This window comes from Caloenas nicobarica, chromosome 4 (genome assembly GCF_036013445.1).
Source record: "Caloenas nicobarica isolate bCalNic1 chromosome 4, bCalNic1.hap1, whole genome shotgun sequence".
Taxonomy (NCBI): Eukaryota; Metazoa; Chordata; class Aves; order Columbiformes; family Columbidae; genus Caloenas; species Caloenas nicobarica.
In genome coordinates, this window is record NC_088248.1 from 35,083,368 (window position 1) to 35,094,781 (window position 11,414).

Below are 11,414 nucleotides of genomic sequence, written 5' to 3' on the forward strand. Positions count from 1 at the left end.
TTTCTTGAGTTCTCTTTTCTTCTCTCTTCTTGAGCAGGAGATGCAAAACAAAGATCCATAAGAGCCCACCTGCTGCAGTTAAAAACATCAGATTGTTATTATTTAAAAATATTTTTTCTTCACCATTTTTCTGTATTATCACTGATCGTTTCGTGTCCAGTCCAGTTTGTTAAATACTTGTGTCTTTCAAAAGTGGTGTACACTTTTTAGTTTATGGATATTCCCTGGGCCAGTTTTTATTGCAGATAATGCTGTTTGTTTCTCACTGTAGATTGTCCACAGCAGCATAAGCCATTGTTTTGTGGAAATCAGTCTTTGTCTGAATGTCTTAGGAAAATAAGCAAGTTCAAGGCACTTAATTTTAAGTGCATACCGGTTTATCTGAAAGCACTGTGTCACTGATTTTGTTTGATCCTCTTCATAATGTCACGCAAGTTCACTTCAGAGGGAATGACAAGTTTATGTGTTAAATATAGCACATTATGGTGGGAGCAGTTTCCTTTCAGGATGTTCAGAACTTTGAAGAACTGGATCACTAAATTCTGCCTAAAGTAAGCTCTGGAGTCCTGATTTCAGCCAAGTCCAGGAGGTGTAGTGAAGTATGCCTTGATTTGCCATCAAAATATCATACAGAGCTGCGCTATGAGATAACCTGAAATGCTTCCCTGTAGTATAATGCATCATTTGCATAAAAGTGATAATGTGTGTTCTTTTTAGGACTTCCATTTCACTTTACAAATTCATTTCATACTTGTTATTAGATCCCTGTCTGGGCGCATTGTTGGAGGTGTGTGGTGGTTCTTTACCCTCATCATAATCTCATCCTACACGGCTAACTTAGCTGCCTTCCTGACGGTGGAGAGGATGGTGTCTCCCATTGAAAGTGCAGAGGATCTTTCCAAGCAAACAGAAATTGCTTATGGGACATTAGATTCTGGCTCCACTAAAGAGTTTTTTAGGGTAAGAATTTCTACTTTTTAGTTTTCTGGTTTGTTTTAAATAGGTCTTCACTCATGTAAATGTGTTTTCCCTAGGCTTTATTAAAAGTTTGCTATAAAAATGTGATATGTGCAACCTAGATCGCAAGTATATGTGGTTTCGTTTATTCATTATCCTTAAATTTTGTTATCTATATATAAATATAAGGGTCATGTTATAAATATGCAAAGCAAAAGTGGCTGCAAGGAATTACCTAAAAAATATTCCACTGTAGAGTGAAACAAGATATATTCAGAGAAGGGAGTTGATGTCATTCATCTGAGCTGTAAGATAGGAGCTAATGATTATAAACAAAGCTATTTAATATCTGTGCTATATTTTAGGTAGTCACACAGTGAATAGGGACATGGTAAGGTGCACAGTAATGTTTTCATAAGTATTTCACATGATTTTTCAAGCTTGCAGATGGGGACATGGGATACAACCCTATTGACTGCTGTAGTAACTCCAGGATACAACCCTGTTGGCTGCTGTAGTAAATCCATTTAATTTTGAAAACAGTTACTGTTTGTATTTGCATTACAGTAATGCCTCGGAATCCTGTCAGTCCTCACCTCTGCGTATTTCAGTTTTAAAAATGCATGAAACTTCCAACGTGTGAGTCTCAGGCTGCCCTTGAGACACCAGCTAACACAGAGAAATCCATCCAGCAAATGAGTGAGACACTAAGGCTGCCGGGAAAAACACTGTGGCTGTTTTGCCTGTCTGTGTCCTCTGTGTTTCTCTCTGTGTAAGACAGAAGTGGATGTGAAGTGCTACAAATACAAAAAAAACACTGTTTTCATGTTTTCCAGTGGATGGTGATAGTGTTAGGTTTAAACAAAATGTATTTTAAAATAGTTATAAGTATTAGTTTACATTTCAAACATAGCCTGTCATGAAAGTGAAATGCAACAAGTTCTCATAAATATTTTTAGGTACTGTACAGTTAGGGTAGTCACTGCTAGATTATGTTTTTCACTGGATCCTGTAATGCATACTTAACTGGTAACATACCAAATAGGAACCATTCTTGTTTCAGCTGTAGAAAAGAATTATTTTCTGACTTTGCTGACAGGTCCGATAATAAGACCTGCTGCTGATTGCATTCCTGTTGGCTAAACCAACACCAACATCAGCTATGTAAGCTAGTAAAAATGAGATCGGGTTTGTGCTAAGAGTGTTTAGAAGCATACAATCATGTGTTTCTTGTTTTGTGAGCGTAAACCTTTTAGATCATGGATATACTGGGGATCGAATGTGAATAGTCAGTCAGTTCTTTTGAATAGTTTTTCTTTAGAGATTTTTAGGCTTTCTTTTAAAACTAAAAATGTTTATATGAGCATGGATCAGTATGTAGTTTTTGTGTTCCTATCACATATGTACAGCTTTCCAAATACACTTTTACACAACTAGTGTTTCTGATGTTGACTTAAGAATTAACAACTTATTTTTGTAAAAACCAGATGGAGCCTTTGTGAGGGCATATTCTTCACCTTTCCTTAAGTTAGGTCTGGCTCTGCACAAACAAGGCTGTAAGGATCCCTGGAAATTTCTCCTTGGCAATTTCTATCACAACCAAGTTGGTGCATTATGTGTAATGCAACTTCTTAGCCTGATGGCCCTGTCTGTTGTGTGCTAAAAGTCACTTAAACTTGCCCAGTTATTTTTCAAGAAATAACAGCTGTCAGAATTTCTTTCTAGGAGACCTGAAACTCAGATTTCAAGAATGAAATGTCTCTGCTGAAGGCGATGTGAAAGCAGTTGCCAGCACTAAGGAGACTAAAATTTCACCCAGAGTACTTCTGTATGGTGACTGGATTGGAGTGGATGTGTGACTTTTATTATGACCTGAAATTAGGACTCAAATTCTTTGAATAGCTGGAAACAACTTGAGTATTTTTCTAGCAGCGAGCTAAAATGGAGTGGCTTTTTCTCTGTCACTGTCATGAACTAAAAGAAACAGTTGGATTGTTTTCAGAGTTAGTCTGTTATCTCTTCAAGCAGTGGCATTATCTACAAGTTTGTTTTTTATTGATGGAATGGATACTGGACCTAAATCTTCAGTAACAGAGCCCTAATTCCTCGAACAGCACAAAATTAGGGATCATTGTATACTGGGGATGAGAACAGTAAACTGAATTTTCTTTGCTACTAAAACATGTTTTCTGATAATACTTTACACAAGTGAAAAAGAGATCTTTGTCAGCATTATCCAAAAATGAATTCTTAACAATAAACTAGACAGTGAAAGTTAGCTGAAAAATCCTATCCTGAATAGCTGAATATATGTATGTGATGTTAATAGAAAGAGGTGGCTTCAAGTCTGTCCAGCTTCTATGACTGTTTAAATGACATGAACTCATTGAGATGTTACGTTAGCCACAGTATGTCAGCGATCTCATATTATCTTGCTTTCTATTTTGTTTTAGGATTCTAGTGTTTCAGCCACCTACAGTAGGTACATACTGGTTCATGTCTGCAGTGGCTGTGGCTGCCTCCAGTGGCTACCGTAGTGAATGGAGTAATCCAGATATAGCTTAGAAAAACCCAGGTGGAGGAAAGATAGATAGTGGCCTACCACACACTCTACAGACAGTATGGGAGCAGATGTGCAAGCTAGTCCATATCACTTGACTTGGAGATAAGAGCCTTGCCAGTCACGACAGAAGATGTGTTGCCTTTGCGCTTCACCCTATTTTAGGTACATACTCCCTAGCTTTAAAGGTAGTACAGGCTAGTAGGAGATATTCTTGCCAACAGTAAGTATGTAGAGCATCAGCTGGCACTTAATCAAGAAACATAACTGAGAAAAAGGGATGAAAAGGCATTGTACTCTAGTGTTCCTAGTGCTGCTTTAAGATGAGAAGTAGAAGCTTGGTACATCCTGCATAGAAAATATCAGTGCATAAATAATGGGTTTAACAGTATTTTTATTTTTAAAAGAAAAAAAAAGAAAAATAAAAACACAATGACAGAGCTTTGCTGAGCAGTAAACATCAGCAGGAAAATTTTACTTCTTAGTAATAATGTTACAGATACATGATTTTTCTTCAATGGCAGATCCGTCAGGTCTCTTCATTCTATATTTGTAAATACCAGAATGTCTAGTAGTTTTCTTCAGGAGATCTCGAACTTGCTACTAGCAGAACTGTGAGTACAATCCAAGTCTTCAGAATTCTGTTCCTCTGACTTGGGATAGTTGCCACTTCTGATACTTATTAGCCCCTCTGTCTTAGGGATAGTGCTTATAGAGTTCTTAGTGCAACTGAAAGCCTAAACAAAGCTATATAGTGCATTGCTGTTGCATTTTCTCTTGGGTTTACAATCTGAAGTAATGGGCTATATATCGAAGAAAATGTGTGTGGCTGTGGTTTTCCAGAAGTGCATCATTTTTCTCAAATCAGTAGTGGTTTTGTAGTGGTGAGAATGTGAATAGGACTGCAAGCACAGCTTTGGAAGATCCAGGAGTCATTTCAGTTGATGTTGTACAGACACATCACCTCTATAATTGTCAGATCGCAGATACTACTTGATGGAGTGATTAATGGTGAGGCAGTGGAATTTCGTCACTCTGGTACATACTATTGACACTACCCACAGTCACAGAGTATTTTTACCTTTAATGATTTCTCAGCAGTTGCAGTAAATGCAGTTGATATATGTGTTAGCAGAGACACATAGTTGAACTTCGAAGAGAAAATAAAGTCACTAACCCAAGAAGACAGACTACTGCTCACCTAACACTGCAGAAATTAATTTTAACGCATTGTCTATATGTGTTAACTCCTGAAGTTGCCTTGCTGACTTTCATGGGCTATGGCACTGGAAGAAAGAAACACAGTACAACTGCCTAAGTATGCAAGCTTAACATTCACTGGAACATTTCCATGCTTTCCACCTGCTTGAAGGTATATTGAAAATTAATATCGAAGTTATACAGAGCAAGTATGTTTTTTTCTAAGCCTTCATTTCTGACAACAAAACTATACTTATTCTGAACTTCCAAACAAAGCATTTTGGTCCCAAATGATCTCATAGGTCTTCTGCATGTGTATGTGTCGCAGTTTGAGTTAATTGTTCTTGAATGTGTGTGAACAGAAGTATATGTTGGATGCCATCTGAGATCTCAGCAATGCTTTGTACAAAGGCATTAGCATTTCTTTTTCTCCCAGTTGTGTCACAGTGTTTGCTGGTAATCATTTTGATCACAGTGATAGATTTACCTTTTTTTTTTTTTTTTTTTTTTTAATCTAACTGAAGGTCTTCCATTTTATTGCAGATTTTCTTATTGGTCCCAAAATCCTGGACCATGCTTTTGAACTAGAAAGTTTTGTTTCATTTCATTTTGTTTCTATCATTCTAGTGCTCAGAATTTTTTTCCACTTCTTTTATATAACAAATATATTATATCCCATTGTCTGGCTTGCTGTGTTTTGATACCCTAATTTCCTTTCGTACAAATTCTAGTCATTTCTGTATTCAAATGTTTTCACTCTAAAATGTCGTCTGAAGCTGTGCATGCCATGCAGTACTTCAGACCTGAAGAGCTGCAATTGCTTTGAATGTTTTTTCATTCTTGTTAAGTCCAGGCAGTGTGTTTATGGTTCTAGACTCTGGTAATAGCACCTGCAGTTTGCTACAGAATCTGTGATTGCTTGAGAAAGTGCTTTTGTGTTTTGGGGATTTAGTTTATCCTCCCTCTCCCAGTGTGGCTGCAGTAAGTTATTTGTGTTTTGCATCCTTCTTGTTTTGATCATCTCCATTTCTGTACCCTCATTTCTATTACTTATTCTTTACATTAATCTCATCAAAAACAAAACTAAAGTTTACATTTAGATTATGGCCCTATGTGCAGACTGTTCTCTGTGTTTCTTCCAACCACACAGCAGATATACTTTCCTTTCTCCTGTTCTTTTTCACTTGTGAGGTTTGAAAATCTGCTGCTGTTTACTTTTGGGTTTGTTTTTTTTTTCAGTTCAGTTTATGCTACGTACTGTTTGGTTTATTTTCTCAGGTTACCCCTGATGAAATCAAGATCCTGCTTACAAATCTACATCTGTATTACAATGATGTAGCAAACCTGTCGTAGTGGATACTGCAACACGGCTGTAGTACAGCTGTCACTCTGCGAGTAGCTTTATTGCACTAAAGTGAGCTCTAGGAGTGGCCAGTGGATTTTCCTTGTGACCAGCACTTCAAAAAGAACAGAAGGATTTGGGTCATCATTGTGGAAATCAGTTTGTGTGACATTTATCTTAGTTTTTAATGAAATTAAATTGAAGTGGTCTGCTTTGAGTTTATGAATATCTTGAATGATGGGGAAGAATTTAGATTCTGTTGAAACTGAAATTAATAAGTCTCAAAGGAGGAGTCATTTCAGCAAGTATTTTAACAATGGTTAAATGGTCTTGAAACTTTAACATTAACATCGCTTTGAAAACAAACCTTCGCGAACACTTAACTCTTCAGATCACATGAAGAATATGATGATGACATAAGATCCTTGTTTTGCGCTTTCCTGATGTCCTCATGTCTGTCTTCTTGGAGAAAATTAAGTAATGGAAACTGGAAAGCCATAAAACTTATAAAATCTGTAATGAATTTTTACCAATACTGAATAAAATAATAGATATATTACAAAATTTAGATCTTCCATTCAGTGAAGTATTCACTCAGTATAAACAAGGTTAAGTATTTTACAGTACTTAATCTTAGGTTAATAAAAGAGTCTGAGAAATTAGCTTCACCCTTTCCTGTGTATTTGGATTTATCGATAATTGATTTACTATATAAATTGGCAAGATTCATTTGTTGTTACACTTTCTAGCTACTGGTGACAACACCAGTTCCTCTCCTTTTGTTCAATACAGAAGGTCAGCAAGAGAGTTACACAAACCATATTTGAGAATTAAGGTTCTGCTCCTGCAGTACAAGATCATCATCTAGTAGAATGTTGTAGTCTGAGGCGCTATTTCTGTCAATGACATACTAATTACAGCACCCCGTTTTAAGAATAATAGGTCTTTGAATGACAAAATGGAAAAGTTATCTGATGAGCCACAAAATACAGTTAATTAATTTGATAAAGCTTTGCATAATTTAATTTCCTAATGAGTTTCTTAATGAAGGCAGTATTTTACATTTAAATGGAATGTGTACTTTGTAATAGTAATAATTTTCATAGTCATGATGCCCAGTGGTGACGTGGTATTTTAAAAAAAAAAAGTGTAGTTTCTTGGACATTTTTGTATCAGTTATTGTATTTTCATAGGATTGGTCAATAGTGGGGAATTTTAGGGGATTGTAATACCAAAATATGATTAACATTTCATATATAGACTGAAGTGTCATCTTGCAATAGCAATGAATCACAGTAATTAAGAACAGTGCAGATTATTTCCATATTCTTGTAGCCAAATAATACCACAGTCTACAGTGGTTCCATTGTTTGGATCTCATGATATAAAGTTGTGGGGCTTTTCAATGGAGCAATGCTGTTCTTTTACATTTCTGGTGCCGTTAAAGAAAGGGTATATAAGGAAGAGATGGGGAAGCCCAAGTTACACACAGGGCATCCTGCATTCACAAGAATTCTGTTTCCTCATGGTTTAGTCCACTGTTGCTGATGACTGCATGCTTGTCCAAGTGCAGTTAAATGAAGAAGACTGATTGCATAGGAATAAAATATATGGTCAGATATAGCACCGGCCAAGTTTAAATGAGAATGAAATATGTTGGGTTTTGTTTGGTTTGTTTTTTGGTTGGTTTTTTTGTTTTTTGGTTTTTGGGGGGTTTTGGGGGGTTTGTTGTTGTTGTTGTTGTTTTTTGTTTTTTCCCAGAATGTATTTGAATAGGGATATATATTTGAATTAGGATAACTGTATATGTTTTTTTTAACTGTCAGATAACATCGTCTTTATGAGCGTGTGTGTGTGTGAACAGAAAGGTAGATGAAGTTCTCAACACTGACCTTCTCTACATCCTGTAGTTCTACCTTTCAAATAAAAGACAAATTCTCAAAACAAAACAATGAGGAAATAAAATGATGCAGTTCTGAAAACAGAATGTATTACTAAATATATTGTGTAGCAATATAAACAAAACCCTTAGAAGTCACAAGTATCCCCAGGTAGTGGCTTGTTGCTGCTCTTATTTTTTATGAGTCTAGACAAGGTCAAGGACTAGGTAAAGACTGTGAACTGTATGAGTTGCAGCGTGATGTTTCTCAGTGTTCATGGCTGCAGCTGTCTTTGTGGTCATGACAGATCCTGAGCACTATTTTCTGGTTACGTTTTTCGTGACAGATTTTCATTTCCATAGTTGCCGGGTGGGTGTCCCTGCATTCATTTATAGGGCAAGGACCTGTGAGCCATCTAGTGGGAGGTTTCTTCTTAACACTAGGCCATTTGGGAAATCTGTTCCTTGCACCTTTTCCCATTCAGCCATCCAGCACCGGCCCCTCAGTCCATCATGGGACTTCCCTCATCCTTCCCACTTACCTGTTGTGATCAGATTTCTGTGAAGTGACAATGGGAAGTAAGTGGGAAGCTGCATTTTATTAAGGGTGAATGACAAAAGCAGAACAGACCTTGCTAGACCTCTGTTAATTGATATATAACAAAACCTGTAAAAGGTAATTTTAATAAACCAGGACACAGTGGAATAACAAAAGGCAGCTTATGAACCTGCTCAGGACAGTTAGCTAACTGGAATAAAGAATGCTTATTTATTTAGTCTTTGAATGTTTGTGCAAGAAGAAAATGAAGTTTTAAGTGTCAGTATAACCTCTTCTCTTCTACAACATGGGATCCAAATGCCTTCTAATGAAAGTTGTAGTGATGGGCACCTGGATGTGCGTTGTCTGCTTTGGCTTGAGTTGAACCATGTAAGACAGCTCTAAACCAGCTTTGTAGTTTTTCCCTTTATAAAGCAAACCTATGGTAATTCATGAAGTATCGCTGTGATCATTTTTATAACACTGTTGGAAGCTTGATGACCCTTGCTTAGTTGGTAGTGGTAAATCCCATGCAGCAAGCTGGCTGTATGCTGCCAAATGAATGTTGACCTCTGGTAGGAATGGGATGAAGCATGTCTTTCATTAGAGAGTAAGTTTAGAGAATGGGATTTCAGGGAAGATCAAGCTCCTTCATATGAGACTGAGGACTTTTGAGTCCAAGCCTGAGTGGGCTGAGAAAGGAGGAGACTGAGCACCCTGCAGAGCTAAACACTGGTAGCTCTGCTTCTGGGGAAGTGGGCAACAGCAGTAGGACTTGGAGAACTGGTGACAGAAAGCTATACACTTAGGATTTAGATTTTCTTTACATGCTCTGGTGAAGCTGATGGATTTTCTCAGACATTAAATGGCCTGACTGACTTCCATCTGCAGGTAGGAGTCTCTTTCAGGCATGGAATGCTAGTCGCTTTCTGTTAGAGGCACTTACCTATATCTATGTGTCATGTTTTAACTCAAGCTAGCAATACAACCACGATAGCCACTCACTCGCCCCCTCTCCACCCCCCAAACAGGGGAGAGAATCAAAAGGGAAGGAAGAAACTTGGACTGAGATAAACAGAACTTAATAAAATAACAAAATACTAATACACTGCTAGTATTTATATATAAAATAGAAATAGAATATAAAATAAAAGATACTCAATGCAATTCCTCACAAACACCATCCACACTGAGGAGCCAGTCCCAGTAAGCAGCACCTGGTCCTGAACAGCTGATCCGAGAGAGGGAAAAAGAGGAAAAAGGCAGAAAGGCCCAGAGACCTCTGGAAGATGGCAGGATGGCAAAAAGGCCAAACTAAACACCCTGAACCGAACTCCCCTGAACAGGTCTCCAAGAGCGAAGAGAACACGCGTGAGAGAGAGACCAGAAGGTCCCGGCTCTCCTTAAATAATTAGCATGATGCTAATGGGATGGAATACTCTTATGGAACAGTCTGGATGTCAGTCAAGCTCTGCCCCATCTCTGCCTCCCCTTCCTCGATGCCTCACACCTATGGGCAGAGCACTCAGAATGTCCTTGGCTCTCAGACCAGAGCAATTAAAAACATTATCTCTGTGCTGGGATGTTGTCTCTTGTTCTTAAACTAAGACCAAATAATGAGCGTGCTAGCTATGGAAAAGAAAGGTTTCTAACTGCACAAAGAAAATTAACTGATTTTCAGTCAAACCAGCACACTATGTATCAGCTAAATTATAGGCAGAGAAAAGTGCAATATTGGGTTTTTGCTGATAGCTTATAGTACACAGTGATATTAATAGCTTACTTTGTGAACTGGATTTTCAAAGATGGTGCAATATACCATTTTTTAGGATTCCCCTAGTTGTTAGGATCTCATTTTTAGGATCTCCTTGGATGGAGGAAGAACGGTACATAGGCAGTATGGCAGATGTTCCAAGAGTCTGAGAAAACCCACTGTGCCTTCAGCACACAGTTACTTTTCTCAGTCATTCTGGTCATGCTGAGTGTATCCAACTCTTTTGATATTAATGGTATACTGAGTATATGTAGATCAACAGATCAGAATATGCAATAACTGATCTGCAAGGGAACTTCCAAAAGGCCAGCTGTGCCAGTGTACATGTAGATTCTGGTAACAGCTGGAATATTTAGTTGTTAGGAAACTTTCAGTGGTTCTTAGTACTGCCACAGCTTTTAATACTAGTATTTGTACAGAGACCATGGAGAAATCTGAGCGTAAATATCCTCCTAGACTACATTTCTGGATAGGAGAATGAGGGTAAGTCTGGGAAAATGATAATGCTGTATTACAACAGCGAAGCCTTGGGAGATGGTGAGAGCATTACTGGTGCTTTTCTACTTGGTTCATTTCTTTTTGCAATGCTGTGATTATAGATGCTGTATTTATAGCAGAGTTGCAGTTCTGAATTTTATGTTACAAGATGTGTCTAGTAGAGAAGTGCTTCTAATACATTTTGTCATAGTAAGATTTGGTATATTTACACATACAATAGTAATATCTTGGAGAGGACCAAGGTAACTGCAAAACCAAATGGTCTTGGTCTTCTCCAGCAGAGTAGAAATGCAATAATAGCTGAGTTACATGCAACATAGCATTAAATTTGACAGTAGTTTATTGTCTACTTCATATAATGATGCAACTTGCACTCAGTTTATGTAGGGGCAGATGATATAAACCTATGCTTTCTTAATTCTTCATGAGAATTGTACCGTACATGACAACATGGGAGATCAAGCTTCATATGCTCTTTCTGACTGGTGATTGTTACTGACCCTGATTTGTCATATGTCCCATTCTTCCTGCTGTTTCTTTCATAGCACTCCTTCCTTTTGGGTGACATCTAGGTGGCAAACTTTGTTTTCCTCTGTATTTTTTCCAGGTTAAAAAATAACAATCAGTTGGTAGTTAAAACTGCCAATTATAGTTATAACTACCAAT

At 37.6% G+C, this 11,414-nt stretch overlaps 1 protein-coding gene across 3 annotated transcripts in view; it reads left to right on the plus strand.

Annotated features, from left to right (window-relative positions):
• Nucleotides 1-11,414, plus strand: part of GRIA2 (glutamate ionotropic receptor AMPA type subunit 2) — an 89,011-nt gene that overhangs the window by 73,347 nt on the left and 4,250 nt on the right. For all 3 annotated transcript variants that reach the window (XM_065634377.1, XM_065634379.1, XM_065634380.1), the window contains exon 12: nt 762-960. In XM_065634377.1, the coding sequence (XP_065490449.1) occupies nt 762-960 (199 nt within the window). The remainder of the gene's footprint in view (nt 1-761; nt 961-11,414) is intronic.